This window comes from Salmo salar, chromosome ssa17 (genome assembly GCF_905237065.1).
Source record: "Salmo salar chromosome ssa17, Ssal_v3.1, whole genome shotgun sequence".
NCBI classification, from domain to species: Eukaryota; Metazoa; Chordata; class Actinopteri; order Salmoniformes; family Salmonidae; genus Salmo; species Salmo salar.
The window spans coordinates 79,274,530-79,298,403 of record NC_059458.1 but is presented as its reverse complement, the minus strand read 5'-3'; the positions used below and the strand labels follow the sequence as shown (position 1 = coordinate 79,298,403).

Sequence of the window (23,874 nt, the reverse complement as noted above, 5' to 3'; positions counted from 1 at the left end):
CAGTCATTTATAGTCTCTTCACTCTGTCCAGCTTGATAAGTCATTTATAGTCTCTTCACTCTGACCAGCTAGATAACAGTCATTTATAGTCTCTTCACTCTGTCCAGCTTGATAACAGTCATTTATAGTCTCTTCACTCTGTCCAGCTTGATAACAGTCATTAATAGTCTCTTCACTCTGACCAGCTTGATAACAGTCATTTATAGTCTCTTCACTCTGACCAGCTTGATAACAGTCATTTATAGTCTCTTCACTCTGACCAGCTTGATAACAGTCATTTATAGTCTCTTCACTGTGTCCAGCTTGATAACAGTCATTTATAGTCTCTTCACTCTGACCAGCTTGATAACAGTCATTAATAGTCTCTTCACTCTGACCAGCTAGATAACAGTCATTAATAGTCTCTTCACTCTGACCAGCTTGATAACAGTCATTTATAGTCTCTTCACTCTGACCAGCTTGATAACAGTCATTTATAGTCTCTTCACTGTGTCCAGCTAGATAACAGTCATTTATAGTCTCTTCACTCTGACCAGCTTGATAACAGTCATTAATAGTCTCTTCACTCTGACCAGCTTGATAACAGTCATTAATAGTCTCTTCACTCTGACCAGCTAGATAACAGTCATTTATAGTCTCTTCACTCTGACCAGCTTGGTAACAGTCATCTATAGTCTCTTCACTCTGTCCAGCTTGATAACAGTCATTTATAGTCTCTTCACTCTGTCCAGCTAGATAACAGTCATTAATAGTCTCTTCACTCTGACCAGCTTGATAACAGTCATCTATAGTCTCTTCACTCTGACCAGCTTGATAACAGTCATTTATAGTCTCTTCACTCTGTCCAGCTTGATAACAGTCATTTATAGTCTCTTCACTCTGACCAGCTTGATAACAGTCATTTATAGTCTCTTCACTCTGTCCAGCTTGATAACAGTCATTTATAGTCTCTTCACTCTGACCAGCTTGATAACAGTCATTTATAGTCTCTTCACTCTGACCAGCTTGATAACAGTCATTTATAGTCTCTTCACTCTGTCCAGCTTGATAACAGTCATTTATAGTCTCTTCACTCTGTCCAGCTTGATAACAGTCATTAATAGTCTCTTCACTCTGTCCAGCTTGTCCAGTCATCGAACCAAAAGGAAGATGGTCAGGGAGCATTGGAAATGGATAAAGGACTATTTTCTGCAACATTTGATGGTGAGGAAGTATAATACATTTTAAGTGTGGCCCTCCGGACCTCGCAGAAGACCGAATGCGGCCAGAGGGTAAAAATGAGTTTGACACCCCTGCTAGAGAACCAGATTAAGCCAATCCCTGGATTAATGAAAAAAGCTCTTTCAGTATAGAGTACGAGAAACTGTTTGTATTGTTAAGGTCTACATTGAGCTGTCTGTATTAAGGTTTACATTGAGCTGTCTGTATTAAGGTCTACATTGAGCTGTCTGTATTAAGGTCTACATTGAGCTGTCTGTATTAAGGTCTACATTGAGTTGTCTCTATTAAGGTCTACATTGAGCTGTCTGTATTAAGGTTTACATTGAGATGCCTCTATTAGGGTCTACACTGAGATGTCTGTATTAAGGTTTACATTGAGATGTCTGTATTAAGGTCTACATTGATATGTCTGTATTAAAGTCTACATTGATATGTCTGTATTAAGGTCTACATTGAGTTGTCTCTATTAAGGTCTACATTGAGCTGTCTGTATTAAGGTTTACATTGAGATGCCTCTATTAGGGTCTACACTTAGATGTCTGTATTAAGGTTTACATTGATATGTCTGTATTAAGGTCTACATTGAGCTGTCTGTATTAAGGTCTACATTGAGCTGTCTGTATTAAGGTTTATATTGAGATGTCTGTATTAAGGTTTACATTGAGATGTCTGTATTAAGGTTTACATTGAGCTGTCTGTATTAAGGTTTATATTGAGATGTCTGTATTAAGGTTTACATTGAGATGTCTGTATTAAGGTTTACATTGAGCTGTCTGTATTAAGGTCTACATTGAGCTGTCTGTATTAAGGTTTATATTGAGATGTCTGTATTAAGGTTTACATTGAGATGTCTGTATTAAGGTTTACATTGAGCTGTCTGTATTAAGGTCTACATTGAGCTGTCTGTATTAAGGTTTGCATTGAGCTGTCTGTATTAATGTTGACATAGAGCTGTCTGCATGGCCTATCAGCATGGCCTCTGGGTAAACCAGCATGGTCTCTGGGTAAACCAGCATGGTCTCTGGGTAAACTAGCATGGTCTCTGGGTAAACCAGCATGGCATATGGATAAACCAGCATGGTCTCTGGGTAAACTAGCATGGTCTCTGGGTAAACCAGCATGGTCTCTGGGTAAACCAGCATGGTCTCTGGGTGAACCAGCATTGTCTCTGGGTAAACCAGCATGGCCTCTGGGTAAACCAGCATGGTCTCTGGGTAAACCAGCATGGCCTCTGGGTAAACCAGCATGGTCTCTGGGTAAACCAGCATTGTCTCTGGGTAAACCAGCATGGTCTCTGGGTAAACCAGCATGGTCTCTGGGTGAACCAGCATGGTCTCTGGGTAAACCAGCATGGTCTTTGGGTAAACCAGCATGGTCTCTGGGTAAACCAGCATTGTCTCTGGGTAAACCAGCATGGTCTCTGGGTAAACCAGCATGGCCTCTGGGTAAACCAGCATGGTCTCTGGGTAAACCAGCATGGCCTCTGGGTAAACCAGCATGGTCTCTGGGTAAACCAGCATGGCTACTATTCTGTTTGATATCTCCATACTTGTTGGCCTTAAGCTAACAGGACTAACAGTAGTATCGTTGACCACATCAGAGGAACAGGGCCCCTGTTTGCTCTCTATCCCAAACACCACAAACATACATACTTCAACACAGAAGACAAGACAATGAATGGGCTCTGGGTAAGTCAGCATGACTACAGTATCTGGTTGATTTCTACATATCTTTCTGTGTTGGGTGTTAAGCTAACAGGACTAACCGTAGTAATGATGCTGTTTTAACGAGGGGCCTGGGACCTGGCTGTAATGTTTAGTCTGTCCTCAGCCTTGCTGTTGTTTTAACGAGGGCCTGGGACCTGGCTGTAATGTTTAGTCTGTCCTCAGCCTTGCTGTTGTTTTAACGAGGGGCCTGGGACCTGGCTGTAATGTTGGTCTGTCCTCAGCCTTGCTGTTGTTTTAACGAGGGGCCTGGGACCTGGCTGTAATGTTTAGTCTGTCCTCAGCCTTGCTGTTGTTTTAACGAGGGGCCTGGGACCTGGCTGTAATGTTGGTCTGTCCTCAGCCTTGCTGTTGTTTTAACGAGGGGCCTGGGACCTGGCTGTAATGTTTAGTCTGTCCTCAGCCTTGCTGTTGTTTTAACGAGGGGCCTGGGACCTGGCTGTAATGTTTAGTCTGTCCTCAGCCTTGCTGTTGTTTTAACGAGGGGCCTGGGACCTGGCTGTAATGTTTAGTCTGTCCTCAGCCTTGCTGTTGTTTTAACGAGGGGCCTGGGACCTGGCTGTAATGTTGGTCTGTCCTCAGCCTTGCTGTTGTTTTAACGAGGGGCCTGGGACCTGGCTGTAATGTTGGTCTGTCCTCAGCCTTGCTGTTGTTTTAACGAGGGGCCTGGGACCTGGCTGTAATGTTTAGTCTGTCCTCAGCCTTGCTGTTGTTTTAACGAGGGGCCTGGGACCTGGCTGTAATGTTTAGTCTGTCCTCAGCCTTGCTGTTGTTTTAACGAGGGGCCTGGGACCTGGCTGTAATGTTGGTCTGTCCTCAGCCTTGCTGTTGTTTTAACGAGGGGCCTGGGACCTGGCTGTAATGTTTAGTCTGTCCTCAGCTTTGCTATTGTTTTAACGAGGGGCCTGGGACCTGGCTGTAATGTTTAGTCTGTCCTCAGCCTTGCTGTTGTTTTAACGAGGGGCCTGGGACCTGGCTGTAATGTTTAGTCTGTCCTCAGCCTTGCTGTTGTTTTAACGAGGGGCCTGGGACCTGGCTGTAATGTTTAGTCTGTCCTCAGCCTTGCTGTTGTTTTAACGAGGGGCCTGGGACCTGGCTGTAATGTTTAGTCTGTCCTCAGCCTTGCTGTTGTTTTAACGAGGGGCCTGGGACCTGGCTGTAATGTTTAGTCTGTCCTCAGCCTTGCTGTTGTTTTAACGAGGGGCCTGGGACCTGGCTGTAATGTTTAGTCTGTCCTCAGCCTTGCTGTTGTTTTAACGAGGGGCCTGGGACCTGGCTGTAATGTTTGTCTGTCCTCAGCCTTGCTGTTGTTTTAACGAGGGGCCTGGGACCTGGCTGTAATGTTTAGTCTGTCCTCAGCCTTGCTGTTGTTTTAACGAGGGGCCTGGGACCTGGCTGTAATGTTTAGTCTGTCCTCAGCCTTGCTGTTGTTTTAACGAGGAGCCTGGGACCTGGCTGTAATGTTTAGTCTGTCCTCAGCCTTGCTGTTGTTTTAACGAGGGGCCTGGGACCTGGCTGTAATGTTTAGTCTGTCCTCAGCCTTGCTGTTGTTTTAACGAGGGGCCTGGGACCTGGCTGTAATGTTTAGTCTGTCCTCAGCCTTGCTGTTGTTTTAACGAGGGGCCTGGGACCTGGCTGTAATGTTGGTCTGTCCTCAGCCTTGCTGTTGTTTTAACGAGGGGCCTGGGACCTGGCTGTAATGTTTAGTCTGTCCTCAGCCTTGCTGTTATTAGCTTGTTAATAAGACTGTGTAACTCTCTGCCGTGCTGTTGGCTGTTAAGTGATGACCACATTAGACTCCAGGAAGTATCTAGCATGGTTATCTAAAGGACATCTTCAGCATCCTGTTTAACATCCTGTCGTAGTGTTGAGCTGTGGATTGATGCGTGAGGAACTGAATCTGTGCAGGACTTCAGCACACCACTGGTGACAACTGGGGTTTAATGACCCAAGTCACGGTGGGAAGTCGGTATGGCATTTAACACGATGGCAGCCCTCCCCAGGCCCTTTCCAAGCGCCTTAAAAATAGACTTAAAAACAACCTCCCAAAGGGGGAATGACTCAATGTCAACGTCCAGGGAGACAGAAGTGCCCTATATCAGTTAGACTGCTTCTAATGTGACAGACAGTTCCAGGGGTTGTGTTTTAGTAGGCAGGAAATGGAAAGGTCAAAAAACATCATGAAACAGGGAGGTCTTATCTGAACTGGTCCAATCAGACATTATTGTTTTGCTTTTCTGTTGCAAAATGTTTTGCTACGGTGTATCCTGAATGAACATGACCAGTTGATGGTGAAACACATAACCCAACCCTACATCCCACCCAGTGAGATGGTCAGTTAGGTTATAGAGGGACTATGTCTACAGGATGGACAGTTAGGTTATAGAGGGACTATGTCTACAGGACATTCAGTTAGGTTATAGAGGGACTATGTCTACAGGATGGTCAGTTAGGTTATAGAGGGACTATGTCTACAGGACAGTCAGTTAGGTTATAGAGGGACTATGTCTACAGGACGGTCAGTTAGGTTATAGAGGGACTATGTCTACAGGACATTCAGTTAGGTTATAGAGGGACTATGTCTACAGGACAGTCAGTTAGGTTATAGAGGGACTATGTCTACAGGATGGTCAGTTAGGTTATAGAGGGACTATGTCTACAGGACGGTCAGTTAGGTTATAGAGGGACTATGTCTACAGGATGGTCAGTTAGGTTATAGAGGGACTATGTCTACAGGATGGTCAGTTAGGTTATAGAGGGACTATGTCTACAGGATGGTCAGTTAGGTTATAGAGGGACTATGTCTACAGGACAGTCAGTTAGGTTATAGAGGGACTATGTCTACAGGATGGTCAGTTAGGTTATAGAGGGACTATGTCTACAGGATGGTCAGTTAGGTTATAGAGGGACTATGTCTACAGGATGGTCAGTTAGGTTATAGAGGGACTATGTCTACAGGATGGTCAGTTAGGTTATAGAGGGACTATGTCTACAGGATGGTCAGTTAGGTTATAGAGGGACTATGTCTACAGGACAGTCAGTTAGGTTATAGAGGGACTATGTCTACAGGACAGTCAGTTAGGTTATAGAGGGACTATGTCTACAGGATGGTCAGTTAGGTTATAGAGGGACTATGTCTACAGGACAGTCAGTTAGGTTATAGAGGGACTATGTCTACAGGATGGACAGTTAGGTTATAGAGGGACTATGTCTACAGGATGGTCAGTTAGGTTATAGAGGGACTATGTCTACAGGATGGTCAGTTAGGTTATAGAGGGACTATGTCTACAGGACAGTCAGTTAGGTTATAGAGGGACTATGTCTACAGGACGGTCAGTTAGGTTATAGAGGGACTATGTCTACAGGACAGTCAGTTAGGTTATAGAGGGACTATGTCTACAGGATGGTCAGTTAGGTTATAGAGGGACTATGTCTACAGGATGGTCAGTTAGGTTATAGAGGGACTATGTCTACAGGATGGTCAGTTAGGTTATAGAGGGACTATGTCTACAGGACGGTCAGTTAGGTTATAGAGGGACTATGTCTACAGGACGGTCAGTTAGGTTATAGAGGGACTATGTCTACAGGACGGTCAGTTAGGTTATAGAGGGACTATGTCTACAGGACGGTCAGTTAGGTTATAGAGGGACTATGTCTACAGGATGGTCAGTTAGGTTATAGAGGGACTATGTCTACAGGACGGTCAGTTAGGTTATAGAGGGACTATGTCTACAGGACGGTCAGTTAGGTTATAGAGGGACTATGTCTACAGGACGGTCAGTTAGGTTATAGAGGGACTATGTCTACAGGATGGTCAGTTAGGTTATAGAGGGACTATGTCTACAGGACAGTCAGTTAGGTTATAGAGGGACTATGTCTACAGGACAGTCAGTTAGGTTATAGAGGGACTATGTCTACAGGATGGTCAGTTAGGTTATAGAGGGACTATGTCTACAGGATGGTCAGTTAGGTTATAGAGGGACTATGTCTACAGGACGGTCAGTTAGGTTATAGAGGGACTATGTCTACAGGACGGTCAGTTAGGTTATAGAGGGACTATGTCTACAGGATGGTCAGTTAGGTTATAGAGGGACTATGTCTACAGGATAGACAGTTAGGTTATAGAGGGACTATGTCTACAGGACGGTCAGTTAGGTTATAGAGGGACTATGTCTACAGGATGGTCAGTTAGGTTATAGAGGGACTATGTCTACAGGACGGTCAGTTAGGTTATAGAGGGACTATGTCTACAGGATGGTCAGTTAGGTTATAGAGAGACTATGTCTACAGGACGGTCAGTTAGGTTATAGAGGGACTATGTCTACAGGACGGTCAGTTAGGTTATAGAGGGACTATGTCTACAGGATGGTCAGTTAGGTTATAGAGGGACTATGTCTACAGGACGGTCAGTTAGGTTATAGAGGGACTATGTCTACAGGATGGTCAGTTAGGTTATAGAGGGACTATGTCTACAGGACGGTCAGTTAGGTTATAGAGGGACTATGTCTACAGGACGGTCAGTTAGGTTATAGAGGGACTATGTCTACAGGACGGTCAGTTAGGTTATAGAGGGACTATGTCTACAGGACGGTCAGTTAGGTTATAGAGGGACTATGTCTACAGGATGGTCAGTTAGGTTATAGAGGGACTATGTCTACAGGATGGACAGTTAGGTTATAGAGGGACTATGTCTACAGGATGGTCAGTTAGGTTATAGAGGGACTATGTCTACAGGATGGTCAGTTAGGTTATAGAGGGACTATGTCTACAGGACGGTCAGTTAGGTTATAGAGGGACTATGTCTACAGGATGGTCAGTTAGGTTATAGAGGGACTATGTCTACAGGACAGTCAGTTAGGTTATAGAGGGACTATGTCTACAGGATGGTCAGTTAGGTTATAGAGGGACTATGTCTACAGGATAGACAGTTAGGTTATAGAGGGACTATGTCTACAGGACATTCAGTTAGGTTATAGAGGGACTATGTCTACAGGACGGTCAGTTAGGTTATAGAGGGACTATGTCTACAGGACGGTCAGTTAGGTTATAGAGGGACTATGTCTACAGGACAGTCAGTTAGGTTATAGAGGGACTATGTCTACAGGACGGTCAGTTAGGTTATAGAGGGACTATGTCTACAGGACGGTCAGTTAGGTTATAGAGGGACTATGTCTACAGGACAGTCAGTTAGGTTATAGAGGGACTATGTCTACAGGACGGTCAGTTAGGTTACAGAGGGACTATGTCTACAGGACGGTCAGTTAGGTTATAGAGGGACTATGTCTACAGGACGGTCAGTTAGGTTATAGAGGGACTATGTCTACAGGACGGTCAGTTAGGTTATAGAGGGACTATGTCTACAGGACGGTCAGTTAGGTTATAGAGGGACTATGTCTACAGGATGGTCAGTTAGGTTATAGAGGGACTATGTCTACAGGACGGTCAGTTAGGTTATAGAGGGACTATGTCTACAGGACGGTCAGTTAGGTTATAGAGGGACTATGTCTACAGGACAGTCAGTTAGGTTATAGAGGGACTATGTCTACAGGATGGTCAGTTAGGTTATAGAGGGACTATGTCTACAGGACGGTCAGTTAGGTTATAGAGGGACTATGTCTACAGGATGGTCAGTTAGGTTATAGAGGGACTATGTCTACAGGACGGTCAGTTAGGTTATAGAGGGACTATGTCTACAGGATGGTCAGTTAGGTTATAGAGGGACTATGTCTACAGGACAGTCAGTTAGGTTATAGAGGGACTATGTCTACAGGATGGTCAGTTAGGTTATAGAGGGACTATGTCTACAGGACGGTCAGTTAGGTTATAGAGGGACTATGTCTACAGGACAGTCAGTTAGGTTATAGAGGGACTATGTCTACAGGACAGTCAGTTAGGTTATAGAGGGACTATGTCTACAGGACGGTCAGTTAGGTTATAGAGGGACTATGTCTACATGACAGTCAGTTAGGTTATAGAGGGACTATGTCTACAGGACGGTCAGTTAGGTTATAGAGGGACTATGTCTACAGGATGGACAGTTAGGTTATAGAGGGACTATGTCTACAGGATGGTCAGTTAGGTTATTGAGGGACTATGTCTACAGGACGGTCAGTTAGGTTATAGAGGGACTATGTCTACAGGACGGTCAGTTAGGTTATAGAGGGACTATGTCTACAGGACAGTCAGTTAGGTTATAGAGGGACTATGTCTACAGGATGGTCAGTTAGGTTATAGAGGGACTATGTCTACAGGACAGTCAGTTAGGTTATAGAGGGACTATGTCTACAGGACGGTCAGTTAGGTTATAGAGGGACTATGTCTACAGGATGGACAGTTAGGTTATAGAGGGACTATGTCTACAGGATGGTCAGTTAGGTTATAGAGGGACTATGTCTACAGGATGGTCAGTTAGGTTATAGAGGGACTATGTCTACAGGACGGACAGTTAGGTTATAGAGGGACTATGTCTACAGGACGGTCAGTTAGGTTATAGAGGGACTATGTCTACAGGACGGACAGTTAGGTTATAGAGGGACTATGTCTACAGGATGGTCAGTTAGGTTATAGAGGGACTATGTCTACAGGACAGTCAGTTAGGTTATAGAGGGACTATGTCTACAGGACAGTCAGTTAGGTTATAGAGGGACTACAATGTGTACAAAAACAGCAATGTGTACAACAACGTGTACAATGTGTACAACAACGACAATGTGTACAACAACAATGTGTACAACAACAGCAATGTGTACAACAACAATGTGTACAACAACAGCAATGTGTACAACAACAATGTGTACAACAACAGCAATGTGTACAACAGCAATGTGTACAACAACAGCAATGTGTACAACAACAGCAATGTGTACAACAACAGCAATGTGTACAACAACGTGTACAATGTGTACAACAACGTGTACAACAACGTGTACAATGTGTACAACAACAGCAATGTGCTTGCCTACGGAGCTGTGAGGGGAACGGCACCTCCGTACCTTCAGGCTCTGATCAGGCCCTACACCCAAACAAGGGCACTCCGTTCATCCACCTCTGGCCTGCTCGCCTCCCTACCTCTGAGGAAGCACAGTTCCCGCTCAGCCCAGTCAAAACTGTTCGCTGCTCTGGCACCCCAATGGTGGAACAAGCTCCCTCACGACGCCAGGACAGCGGAGTCAATCACCACCTTCCGGAGACACCTGAAACCCCACCTCTTCAAGGAATACCTGGGATAGGATAAAGTAATCCTTCTAACCCCCCTTAAAAGATTTAGATGCACTATTGTAAAGTGGTTGTTCCACTGGATATCATAAGGTGAATGCACCAATTTGTAAGTCGCTCTGGATAAGAGCGTCTGCTAAATGACTTAAATGTAAATGTAAATGTACAACAACAACATGTACAATGTGTACAACAACAACAGCTTCATGAGCCTCACTGGCATGAGGACGTTACCCACTACTCTTCTATGAGATGTTGAAGACATTGGTCCTACCCTCCATCTTCCATCTCTCTCCTTCAGGTCTCCTATATTAACCATTAGATGTTCTGTCGTAGTCTACAGGTCTGCTGGTCTCCTATATTAACCATTAGATGTTCTGTCGTAGTCTACAGGTCTGCTGGTCTCCTATATTAACCATTAGATGTTCTGTCGTGGTCTTCAGGTCTGCTGGTCTCCTATATTAACCATTAGATGTTCTGTCATGGTCTACAGGTCTGCTGGTCTCCTATATTAACCATTAGATGTTCTGTTGTGGTCTTCAGGTCTGCTGGTCTCCTATATTAACCATTAGATGTTCTGTCATGGTCTTCAGGTCTCCTATATTAACCATTAGATGTTCTGTCGTGGTCTTTAGGTCTGCTGGTCTCCTATATTAACCATTAGATGTTCTGTCGTGGTCTTCAGGTCTGCTGGTCTCCTATATTAACCATTAGATGTTCTGTCGTGGTCTGCTGGTCTCCAATATTAACCATTAGATGTTCTGTCGTGGTCTGCTGGTCTCCAATATTAACCATTAGATGTTCTGTCGTGGTCTTCAGGTCTGCTGGTCTCCTATATTAACCATTAGATGTTCTGTCGTGGTCTTCAGGTCTGCTGGTCTCCTATATTAACCATTAGATGTTCTGTCGTGGTCTTCAGGTCTGCTGGTCTCCTTTATTAACCATTAGATGTTCTGTCATGGTCTACAGGTCTGCTGGTCTCCTATATTAACCATTAGATGTTCTGTCATGGTCTACAGGTCTGCTGGTCTCCTATATTAACCATTAGATGTTCTGTCGTGGTCTTCAGGTCTGCTGGTCTCCTTTATTAACCATTAGATGTTCTGTCGTGGTCTACAGGTCTGCTGGTCTCCTATATTAACCATTAGATGTTCTGTCGTGGTCTTCAGGTCTGCTGGTCTCCTTTATTAACCATTAGATGTTCTGTCATGGTCTACAGGTCTGCTGGTCTCCTATATTAACCATTAGATGTTCTGTCGTGGTCTTCAGGTCTGCTGGTCTCCTATATTAATCATTAGATGTTCTGTCATGGTCTACAGGTCTGCTGGTCTCCTATATTAACCATTAGATGTTCTGTCATGGTCTTCAGGTCTGCTGGTCTCCTATATTAACCATTAGATGTTCTGTCGTGGTCTTCAGGTTTGCTGGTCTCCTATATTAACCATTAGATGTTCTGTCGTGGTCTTCAGGTCTGCTGGTCTCCTTTATTAACCATTAGATGTTCTGTCATGGTCTACAGGTCTGCTGGTCTCCTATATTAACCATTAGATGTTCTGTCATGGTCTACAGGTCTGCTGGTCTCCTATATTAACCATTAGATGTTCTGTCGTGGTCTTCAGGTCTGCTGGTCTCCTTTATTAACCATTAGATGTTCTGTCATGGTCTACAGGTCTGCTGGTCTCCTATATTAACCATTAGATGTTCTGTCGTGGTCTTCAGGTCTGCTGGTCTCCTTTATTAACCATTAGATGTTCTGTCATGGTCTACAGGTCTGCTGGTCTCCTATATTAACCATTAGATGTTCTGTCGTGGTCTTCAGGTCTGCTGGTCTCCTATATTAACCATTAGATGTTCTGTCATGGTCTACAGGTCTGCTGGTCTCCTATATTAACCATTAGATGTTCTGTCATGGTCTTCAGGTCTGCTGGTCTCCTATATTAACCATTAGATGTTCTGTCATGGTCTACAGGTCTGCTGGTCTCCTATATTAACCATTAGATGTTCTGTCATGGTCTTCAGGTCTGCTGGTCTCCTATATTAACCATTAGATGTTCTGTCGTGGTCTTCAGGTCTGCTGGTCTCCTATATTAACCATTAGATGTTCTGTCGTGGTCTTCAGGTCTGCTGGTCTCCTATATTAATCATTAGATGTTCTGTCATGGTCTACAGGTCTGCTGGTCTCCTATATTAACCATTAGATGTTCTGTCATGGTCTACAGGTCTGCTGGTCTCCTATATTAACCATTAGATGTTCTGTCATGGTCTTCAGGTCTGCTGGTCTCCTATATTAACCATTAGATGTTCTGTCGTGGTCTTCAGGTCTGCTGGTCTCCTATATTAACCATTAGATGTTCTGTCGTGGTCTTCAGGTCTGCTGGTCTCCTATATTAACCATTAGATGTTCTGTCATGGTCTACAGGTCTGCTGGTCTCCTATACTAATAATTTCCCTCAACCATAGGGAGGTGGAAACACATGCATAAACACAAACAGACACACATTAAAGTCATGAAATGACTAAGGAAAGCCATCAGTGGATATAAGACATGGCTCCATGGAAGAAGAGGGAATGTGATAGTCCAGAATGGGAACGACTCAAATTATATCATTAATTATTCAGCAGCTACACGCTGGGGCTGGGCAGGGCAAATGGAGGCTGGCTGGGAGGGAGCCTGAGAGGAGGGAGAGGAGGGGAGAGGAGAAAGGGAGGGGGAGGGAGCCAGGGAGGGAGAGAGGGAGCCTGAGAGGAGGGAGAGGAGGAAAAGGGAGGGGAGGGAGCCAGAGAGGGAGAGAGGGAGCCTGAGAGGAGGGAGAGGAGAAAGGGAGAGGAGAAAGGGAGCCAGGGAGGGAGAGAGGGAGCCTGAGAGGAGGGAGAGGAGAAAGGGAGAGGAGAAAGGGAGCCAGGGAGGGAGGGAGGGAGGGAGGGAGGGAGGGAGGGAGGGAGGGAGGGAGGGAGGGAGGGAGGGAGGGAGGGAGGGAGGGAGGGAGCGAGGGCAGCCAGACACCAAACCTGACATTTTTCAGGAGTATCTTCTACACAAGTTAATTAGTGGCTAGAGCAGAACGAACCCAAACACACAAGAATGTGCACACGTGCACACACACACACACACACACACACACACACACACACACACACACACACACACACACACACACACACACACACACACACACACAAGTGCACACACACACACACACACACACACACACACACACACACGTGCACACACACACACACACACACACACACACACACACACACACACACACACACACACACACACACACACACACACACACACACACACACACACACACACACCCTTCTCGGCTACATGCTACATTTAGACATTCCAGCAGATTTATTGAGAACCCTACATCCTCTTATGCCTGGATCCCACCCTTCTGACACCACTCTGGCTCAAATGTTCAATCTGAACAGAGATGACGTCTTTTACAGCCAGATAGAGATGTATAAATACAACCAGTTATTTTACCACCTTCTCCTCTGACTCACTGTGTCCCAAGCTGTGCCAATTAGTTGGCTATAAAAAAAAAACATATTTTCAAAGCACTGCTTTTGCTTTTACAAGTGTTGATAAAAGCCAGAATCAGGATGAATGAATGAATGCAGATCCATATGATATAAACAAGTGAAGTAAAGACTTACAGTATTCAACCATCCTGAGCCAAATCGTTACTATGACTATTATAACGACAAAGAACGCATCTCATTAACGTTGAGAGGCAGATATCAGATGAGAAAGAAAATGCCTTGAGAAACTGCTTTAATTCTGTGGATCTGGACAAAAAAAATTGAATTTCCTCTCAGAAGGAAAATAAGACAGAGAGAAAATAAATGCAGAGGCTCGACTGACCAATTTGTAATTCAAGAGAGAGAGAGAGAGAGAGAGGAGAAAGAGAGTCACTCATTTGAAAATTACGATTCCAAATTCAAGTCAGATCGAGGAAGAGAAACTGTCTCATTTAGAAAAGGCTGAAGGTGACATCAATATGGCTGACGGAGAAGCATACTTGAGTGACTATTTGAGTAATGCTTTGTCGTGAGTTATTCACAAGCCAGCAAAGGCTGATTAATGACCCCATCTCCCTGCTCCTCTTTCTGAGGATGGGAGCAGTAGGTTATCTAGAGGCTGAATAGACCTGGGAGCAGTAGGTTATCTAGAGGCTGAATAGACCTGAGGATGGGAGCAGTAGGTTATCTAGAGGCTGAATAGACCTGAGGATGGGAGAAGTAGGTTATCTAGAGGCTGAATAGACCTGGGAGCAGTAGGTTATCTAGAGGCTGAATAGACCTGAGGATGGGAGCAGTAGGTTATCTAGAGGCTGAATAGACCTGAGGATGGGAGAAGTAGGTTATCTAGAGGCTGAATAGACCTGAGGATGGGAGAAGTAGGTTATCTAGAGGCTGAATAGACCTGAGGATGGGAGCAGTAGGTTATCTAGAGGCTGAATAGACCTGAGGATGGGAGCAGTAGGTTATCTAGAGGCTGAATAGACCTGAGGATGGGAGCAGTAGGTTATCTAGAGGCTGAATAGACCTGGGAGCAGTAGGTTATCTAGAGGCTGAATAGACCTGAGGATGGGAGCAGTAGGTTATCTAGAGCCTGAATAGACCTGAGGATGGCAGCAGTAGGTTATCTAGAGGCTGAATAGACCTGAGGATGGGAGCAGTAGGTTATCTAGAGGCTGAATAGACCTGAGAGCAGTAGGTTATCTAGAGCCTGAATAGTCCTGGTGCTATGAGACTGCTTCAGGCTGACACCTGAGTTTCTCTCCCCTAATACTCAGAGTCCAGCTCTGGGAACAGTCTCCTGGTTAGGGGGATAGAGGTGAGAGGAGTAGGCTCTCCCTTAAGGCTAACACATACAAAACAGACTTCCTTACGGGAGGATTGTTGTGTATAACACCGTGTATTTAATGTGTATTTGGATGTGCAGTTTCAATGTGTATATTATATTATGATGTGTATTGTTTGCCTGACGACTCAAACCTAATTCTTCCACTGCTCTATATCCTTCAGTCTGAGTCTGGCATCGTTGAAGTCGTTTGTTGGTGACGTCAAAATGAGAGGTGTTGAATAAAACAAAGTTATAATCGATTGAATCGTCTCTAACCAATCAGAGTAGCAAAGCCAATGCCGAATTTTCAAACCTCTGCTTTACCCGCGTGTGTTCTGGCTCTGGTCCAACCCCCTCGGTTTCTGGGACCAATCAGAACGGTTAGAATGTTCTTCCATTCTAGAAATTGTTGTGGAGGTACTCAGATCCAGACTCAAAAGGTTTATGGTTAAGAGTACACGGCTGAACACTAAAAAAATAGATTTATGCCTAAATTGACAAACCCAAAAGTAGTTACTTAGCATGAGATGGCCATAAACAATAACTAGTAACTCTGCATTGTTCTAGATAGGCCACAAATGTGACGTGTCACTCCCTATGCAAATGAGGTGTCAGATTTCACATACTGCATCTCAGTTGAGAGCAGAGAGCGACATGTGAAGTAGGAGTTCCAGAGCTTTCACAGAAGGCAGAGCAACTGATGGTGCACCGTTCACAGAGATCTCTGTACACAAAAATATTGGTCGGAACCAGTCCAGAAGCGCTCAAAGATGCCTAAACAGGGAAGTTAATTTATAAATCCTGTGTTTCCTACTAATGATGAAGCACACGGCTGGTCTGACTAGGGATTAGGGGAATGTTGTTCCCACACGGCTGGCCTGGCTAGGGATTAGGGGAATGTTGTTCCCACACGGCTGGTCTGACTAGGGATTAGGGGAATGTTGTTCCCACAAGGCTGGTCTGACTAGGGATTAGGGGAATGTTGTTCCCACACGGCTGGTCTGACTAGGGATTAGGGGAATGTTGTTCCCACACGGCTGGTCTGACTAGGGATTAGGGGAATGTTGTTCCCACACGGCTGGCCTGGCTAGGGATTAGGGGAATGTTGTTCCCACACGGCTGGTCTGACTAGGGATTAGGGGAATGTTGTTCCCACACGGCTGGTCTGACTAGGGATTAGGGGAATGTTGTTCCCACACGGCTGGCCTGACTAGGGATTAGGGGAATGTTGTTCCCACAAGGCTGGTCTGACTAGGGATTAGGGGAATGTTGTTCCCACACGGCTGGTCTGACTAGGGATTAGGGGAATGTTGTTCCCACAAGGCTGGTCTGACTAGGGATTAGGGGAATGTTGTTCCCACACGGCTGGTCTGACTAGGGATTAGGGGAATGTTGTTCCCACAAGGCTGGTCTGACTAGGGATTAGGGGAATGTTGTTCCCACACGGCTGGTCTGACTAGGGATTAGGGGAATGTTGTTCCCACACGGCTGGTCTGACTAGGGATTAGGGGAATGTTGTTCCCACAAGGCTGGTCTGACTAGGGATTAGGGGAATGTTGTTCCCACACGGCTGGTCTGACTAGGGATTAGGGGAATGTTGTTCCCACAAGGCTGGTCTGACTAGGGATTAGGGGAATGTTGTTCCCACAAGGCTGGCCTGGCTAGGGATTAGGGGAATGTTGTTCCCACACGGCTGGCCTGGCTAGGGATTAGGGGAATGTTGTTCCCACAAGGCTGGCCTGGCTAGGGATTAGGGGAATGTTGTTCCCGCTCTGCTCTGCTCCAGGACGACTGTGGAATGTTTTGGAATGTCAATTATAGAATCTGGAACTCCTCTTCCCTGTCATTACCCAGAACCCTCCAGGGCAACAGGTTCAATGGGACTAGTCTACCTCAGCAGAAAGGGGTGTTGGGGGGGAAGTGTGTGTATTTGCTTGTGTGTTTGTGTGTGTGCATGTATGTGTTCAGACAAACTATGCTCTAATTTACACACTAAAGCCTCCTTTGTGATTCTCTTCAACTAGTAAACAGATAACAAAGGAAAGACAAAGATCAGAGAAAGATAGACACAGAAAGAGAGAGAGACAGAGATACAGAGAGACAAAGAGATAGAGAGAGACAAAGAGAGAGATCAGAGAGAGACTGAGAGAGAGAGATCAGAGAAAGATAGAGACAGAGAGAGAGCGAGAGAGAGAAATCAGAGAAAGATAGAGACAGAGATACAGAGAGACAAAGAGATAGAGAGAGACAAAGAGAGAGAGATCAGAGAAAGATATAGACAGAGAGAGAGCGAGAGAGAGATCAGAGAAAGATAGAGACAGAGAAAGAGAGCAGCAGCAGCAGTAACACAGGTGCTCCATTCTAGATGAACAGAGGTAGTAGATCCAGCTAGGCTGTAGAGAAACATACCACCTGAGAGGCTAGCAGTCAGCGCGCTAGCTGAAACCATGCTAGGAACCACGCAGGGGGAGAGGAGGGGGAAGGGAGGAATACCCTCTTCACCTGGCTGTGTCATACAATACACTGCTGTCTGTTGACTGGACTGTATATAGACTGGCACTGACCCGGTCACACGGTCACAGGAGGCGTTTGGATATAGATACATCTGTAAGAGACCTGCTAGCCTAGCTTGACCTAGCACATATAAACATCCCAATCATAGATACCTGCTAGCCTAGCTTGACCTAGCACATATAAACCTCCCAATCATAGATACCTGCTAGCCTAGCTTGACCTAGCACATATAAACCTCCCAATCATAGATACCTGCTAGCCTAGCTTGACCTAGCACATATAAACCTCCCAATCATAGATACCTGCTAGCCTAGCTTGACTTAGCACATATAAACCTCCCAATCATAGAGACCTGCTAGCATAGCCTGACCTAGCACATATAAACATCCCAATCTTAGATACCTGCTAGCCTAGCTTGACCTAGCACATATAAACCTCCCAATCATAGATACCTGCTAGCCTAGCCTGACCTAGCACATATAAACATCCCAATCTTAGATACCTGCTAGCCTAGCTTGACCTAGCACATATAAACATCCCAATCTTAGATACCTGCTAGCCTAGCCTGACCTAGCACATATAAACAGGTGTTAGCTGTGAGTGACCTGCTAGTCTAACCTAGTCTACATAACCATCCCAGTATCACTATAACACAGTAGTTATATTTATAACTGGATAATTAGATACAGTTGGTATTAGCTGTGAGTGACCTGCAAGCCTAGCTTTAGCCTAGCTTAGCTTTAGCCTAGTTTTAGCCTAGCTTAGCTTTAGCCTAGCTTAGCTTTAGCCTAACTTAGCACATGTAAACACCCCAGTATTAGATCATCCTGCTACATTGTTTAGTACTGGTACAGTACTGTCAACATACAGTATGCAGCAAAATCAATGCAGATAAACGTTAACCACATATCCATCAGAGAGGAACAAGGGGTGAAACAACACACACACACACACACACACACACACACACACACACACACACACACACACACACACACACACACACACACACACACACACACACAATCTCTACACACACTAATGCTACCCCCATCCATCCACGCCACTCTAGGTTTTCACAATGCGATGATAAGCTGCTTGTTTGCCCCACAGTAGCAGCCCTCCCTGCCAGTTCAGAGCTGATCATCCTACAACACAATAAAACAACAACAGATCAGCCTCCGACCAGCTAGCCAACCCTCCTCCTTTCTCCTGCTCTCCCTCGTTCATTCCCTGTACAGAATCCTTAGCTCTCTCTCTCATTCTCTCATTCTCTCTCGCTCTCTCTCTCTCCATTCCTTCCCTGGTCCCATTCCCTGTTCAGAATCCTTAGCTCTCTCTCTCATTCTCTCTCTCTCTCCCTCTCCATTCCTTCCCTGGTCCCATTCCCTGTACAGATGCATTAGCCCTCCTGCTCCTCTCGCTCACTTTCTCCTCCTTCTCTGCCTCCATCTCTCTCTCTCTCTCTCTCTCTCTCTCTCTTCCTCTCTCCCTCCTTCTCTCCGATCCTCCCTCGTTCCCAGGTTGACTTACTGTGCAGGTGTTCAGAAGCATAATAATACACATCTTCATATCCCTCCTGATAGTCCTCCTCCGGTCTGTACTTTTTCCCCTTCCGTCTCCTGGACCTCCTGATCTGCTTCACAAAGACCAGGAAACGCTCCATGGCTCCAGACAAAACACCACCGAAGACCTCCTCTACAATCCTCTAACGTTACAGCCTCCTCTCTCTCCTCTTCTCCTTTACAATCCTCTAACGTTACAGCCTCCTCTCTCTCCTCTTCTCCTCTACAATCCTCTAACGTTACAGCCTCCTCTCTCTCCTCTTCTCCTTTACAATCCCTGTACAGAAGCAAGCGCCTGCTGCTCGGACAATCCACAAACCTCCAAATGCCTCCTCGACAATCCCCTTTTACAATCCCTCTACAGTAGTAGAAGAACTAAGTGGTGCCTCCTTTGCTGAGCTGCCTCACAGCAGCAGCTAGACAACGGGAGCCTCAGCTGTGTGTCAGTGTGTGTGTGTGTTAGCGTTTGTGTGTGTGTGTTAGCGTGTGTGTGTGGAGTGTGTGTCAGTGTGTGTGCTGGCACTCTGCTGCTTCACAAAGAGCAGTGGAGCAGCAAAGCAAAGAGAGAGGGGGGTTGGGTGGAGAGAGAGAGAGGAGAGGAGAGGAGAGGAGAGGAGAGAGGAGAGAGAGAGATAGAGAGGAGAGAGAGAGGAGAGAGGAGAGAGAGAAGAGAGAGAGAGGAGAGAGAGGAGAGAGAGAAGAGGAGAGAGGAGAGATAGAGAAGAGAGAGAGAAGAGAGAGAGAGAGAGAGAGAGAGAGAGAGAGAAGAGAGAGAGAGGAGAGTGAAAGAGAGAGAGAAGAGAGAGAGATAGAGAGAGGAGAGAGAGAGGAAATAGGAGAGATAGAGAGAGGAAAGAGAGAGGAGAGAGAGAGGAGAGAGGAGAGATAGAGAGAGGAGAGAGAGAGAGTGAGAGAGAGAGAGAGAGGAGAGAGAGAAGAGAGAGGAGAGAGAGAGGAGAGATAGAGAAGAGAGAGAGAGGAGAGAGAAGAGAGGAGAGAGGAGAGAGAGAGAAGAGAGAGAGAGGAGAGCGAAAGACAGAGAGAGAGAAGAGAGAGAGAGGAGAGAGAGAGAGAGAGAGAGAGAGAGAGAGAGAGAGAGAGAGAGAGAGAGAAGAGAGAGGAGAGAGAGAGGAGAGAGAGAGAGAGAGAGAGAGAGAGAGAGAGAGAGAGAGAGAGAGAGAGAGAGAGAGAGAGAGAGAGAGAGAGAGAGAGAGAGAGAGAGAGAGAGAGAGAGAGAGAGAGAGAGAGAGAGAGAGAGAGAGAGAGAGAGAGAGAGAGAGAGAGAGAGAGAGAGAGAGAGAGAGAGAGAGAGAGAGAGCGCTGAGGAGAAGTGATAGCCTCAGTTAGAGCGTGAGCCAGCCAGCCCACCGGGGGAGATGTGTCAAATAACACCTCCTCATTCCACTCCTCTACCACGTGGAAGGAGGGCTGATGCCTCTTCTGTTGGAGAGCTGCCTGCCCCTGGTCCTGTGGCGCAGCGCTTAACACCTGACCACATGCATCCTGTTGGTTGCCAAGCTACTGTGTCCCTTCTCCAGTCACTGTGTGTCCTCTGTAGGCAAGCCTTGAGCATCTCTGTAACCAATCCATCCTCTGTAGTCACTCAGCCTCTCCTCTGTAACCAATCCATCCTCTGTAGTCACTCAGCCTCTCCTCTGTAACCAATCATTCCCCTGTAGTCACTCAGCCTCTCCTCTGTAACCAATCCATCCTCTGTAGTCACTCAGCCTGTCCTCTGTCACCAATCCATCCTCTGTAGTCACTCAGCCTCTTCTCTGTAACCAATTCATCCTCTGTAGTCACTCAGCCTCTTCTCTGTAACCAATCCATCCTCTGTAGTCAGTCAGCCTCTCCTCTGTAACCAATCATTCCCCTGTAGTCACTCAGCCTCTCCTCTGTAACCAATCCATCCTCTGTAGTCACTCAGCCTCTCCTCTGTAACCAATTCATCCTCTGTAGTCACTCAGCCTCTCCTCTGTAACCAATCCATCCTCTGTAGTCACTCAGCCTCTTCTCTGTAACCAATCCATCCTCTGTAGTCACTCAGTCTTTCCTCTGTAACCAATCCTTCTCCTGTAGTCACTCAGCCTCTCCCCTGTACTCACTCAGCCTCTCCTCTGTAACCAATCCTTCTCCTGTAGTCACTCAGCCTCTCCTCTGTAACCAATCCATCCTCTGTAGTCACTCAGCCTCTCCTCTGTAACCAATTCATCCTCTGTAGTCACTCAGCCTCTTCTCTGTAACCAATTCATCCTCTGTAGTCACTCAGCCTCTTCTCTGTAACCAATTCATCCTCTGTAGTCACTCAGCCTCTCCTCTGTAACCAATCCATCCTCTGTAGTCACTCAGCCTCTCCTCTGTAACCAATCCATCCTCTGTAGTCACTCAGCCTCTCCTCTGTAACCAATTCATCCTCTGTAGTCACTCAGCCTCTTCTCTGTAACCAATCCATCCTCTGTAGTCACTCAGCCTCTCCTCTGTAACCAATCCATCCTCTGTAGTCACTCAGCCTCTCCTCTGTAACCAATTCATCCTCTGTAGTCACTCAGCCTCTTCTCTGTAACCAATTCATCCTCTGTAGTCACTCAGCCTCTTCTCTGTAACCAATCCATCCTCTGTAGTCACTCAGTCTTTCCTCTGTAACCAATCCATCCTCTGTAGTCACTCTGTGTTGATATGTATGTGAGAGAGAGAGAGAGAGAGAGAGAGAGAGAGAGAGAATGCAGGCTTGGAGGGTCTGTGGAGAAGAGTTCAAAGTTCAAAGGAGCTGGGTTTTACTATGAGAGGAGGGTGTTGATTACTTAACTACATTCAAAGGGCTTTATTGGCATGGGAAACATGTTTACATTGTCAAAGCAAGTGAGATAGATCATAAACAAAAGTACTTTCTCTCTCCCTCCCTCTTCCCTCTCTCTCTCCCTACCTCTTCCCTGTCTCCCTCCTTCCCTCTTCACTCTCTCTCTCCCTCTTCCCTCTCTCTCCTTCTCTCTTCCCTCTCTCTCGTTCCCTCTTCCCCCTCTCTATCCCTCCCTCTTCCCCCTCTCTATCCCTCCCTCTTCCCCCTCTCTATCCCTCCCTCTTCCCTCTCTCTATCTCTCCCTCTTCCCTCTCTCTATCCCTCCCTCTTCCCTCTCTCTATCCCTCCCTCTTCCCTCTCTCTATCCCTCCCTCTTCCCTCTCTCTATCCCTCCCTCTTCCCTCTCTCTCCTTCCCTCTTCCCTCTCTCTATCCCTCCCTCTTCCCCCTCTCTATCCCTCCCTCTTCCCTCTCTCTATCCCTCCCTCTTCTCTTCCCTCTCTCTCCTTCCCTCTTCCCTCTCTCTATCTCTCCCTCTTCCCTCTCTCTATCCCTCCCTCTTCCCTCTCTCTCTCCCTCCCTCTTCCCTCTCTCTATCCCTCCCTCTTCCCTCTCTCTATCCCTCCCTCTTCCCTCTCTCTATCCCTCCCTCTTCCCTCTCTCTCTCCCTCCCTCTTCCCCCTCTCTATCCCTCCCTCTTCCCCCTCTCTATCCTCCCTCTTCCCCCTCTCTATCCCTCCCTCTTCCCCCTCTCTATCCCTCCCTCTTCCCTCTCTCTATCCCTCCCTCTTCCCTCTCTCTCCTTCCCTCTTCCCTCTCTCTATCCCTCCCTCTTCCCTCTCTCTCCTTCCCTCTTCCCTCTCTCTATCCCTCCCTCTTCCCTCTCTCTATCCCTCCCTCTTCCCTCTCTCTATCCCTCCCTCTTCCCTCTCTCTCCTTCCCTCTTCCCTCTCTCTATCCCTCCCTCTTCCCTCTCTCTCCTTCCCTCTTCCCTCTCTCTATCCCTCCCTCTTCCCTCTCTCTATCCCTCCCTCTTCCCTCTCTCTATCCCTCCCTCTTCCCCCTCTCTATCCCTCCCTCTTCCCTCTCTCTCTCCCTCCCTCTTCCCTCTCTCTATCCCTCCCTCTTCCCTCTCTCTATCCCTCCCTCTTCCCTCTCTCTATCCCTCCCTCTTCCCTCTCTCTCCTTCCCTCTTCCCTCTCTCTATCCCTCCCTCTTCCCTCTCTCTATCCCTCCCTCTTCCCTCTCTCTATCCCTCCCTCTTCCCTCTCTCTCCTTCCCTCTTCCCTCTCTCTCTCCCTCCCTCTTCCCTCTCTCTATCCCTCCCTCTTCCCTCTCTCTATCCCTCCCTCTTCCCTCTCTCTATCCCTCCCTCTTCCCTCTCTCTATCCCTCCCTCTTCCCTCTCTCTCCTTCCCTCTTCCCTCTCTCTCTCCCTCCCTCTTCCCTCTCTCTATCCCTCCCTCTTCCCTCTCTCTATCCCTCCCTCTTCCCTCTCTCTCTCCCTCCCTCTTCCCTCTCTCTATCCCTCCCTCTTCCCTCTCTCTATCCCTCCCTCTTCCCTCTCTCTATCCCTCCCTCTTCCCTCTCTCTCCTTCCCTCTTCCCTCTCTCTATCCCTCCCTCTTCCCTCTCTCTATCCCTCCCTCTTCCCTCTCTCTATCCCTCCCTCTTCCCTCTCTCTCCTTCCCTCTTCCCTCTCTCTCTCCCTCCCTCTTCCCTCTCTCTATCCCTCCCTCTTCCCTCTCTCTATCCCTCCCTCTTCCCTCTCTCTATCCCTCCCTCTTCCCTCTCTCTCTTTCTCACAGTTATTCCTTTCCAGCTAGGGCAGGGGGAGTGAGGATGGGAGGATCGGGAGAGCAACACAGCAGGAGAGAAGGTGTGTGTGTGTCTGTGTGTGTGTGTGTGTGTGTCTCTGTGTGTGTGTGTGTGGGTGTGTGTGTGTGTGTGTGTGTGTGTGTGTATGTGTGTGTGTGT

At 46.7% G+C, this 23,874-nt stretch overlaps 1 protein-coding gene across 1 annotated transcript in view; it reads right to left on the bottom strand.

Moving 5' to 3' along the window:
- Positions 1-19,642, bottom strand: part of LOC106597163 (glutamate receptor-interacting protein 1) — a 428,473-nt gene extending 408,831 nt beyond the window's left edge. The window contains exon 1 of the mRNA XM_045698664.1: positions 19,072-19,642. Coding sequence (XP_045554620.1) covers positions 19,072-19,204 — 133 coding nt within the window. The 5' untranslated portion in view covers positions 19,205-19,642. The remainder of the gene's footprint in view (positions 1-19,071) is intronic.
- Positions 19,643-23,874: the final 4,232 nt, after the last annotated feature.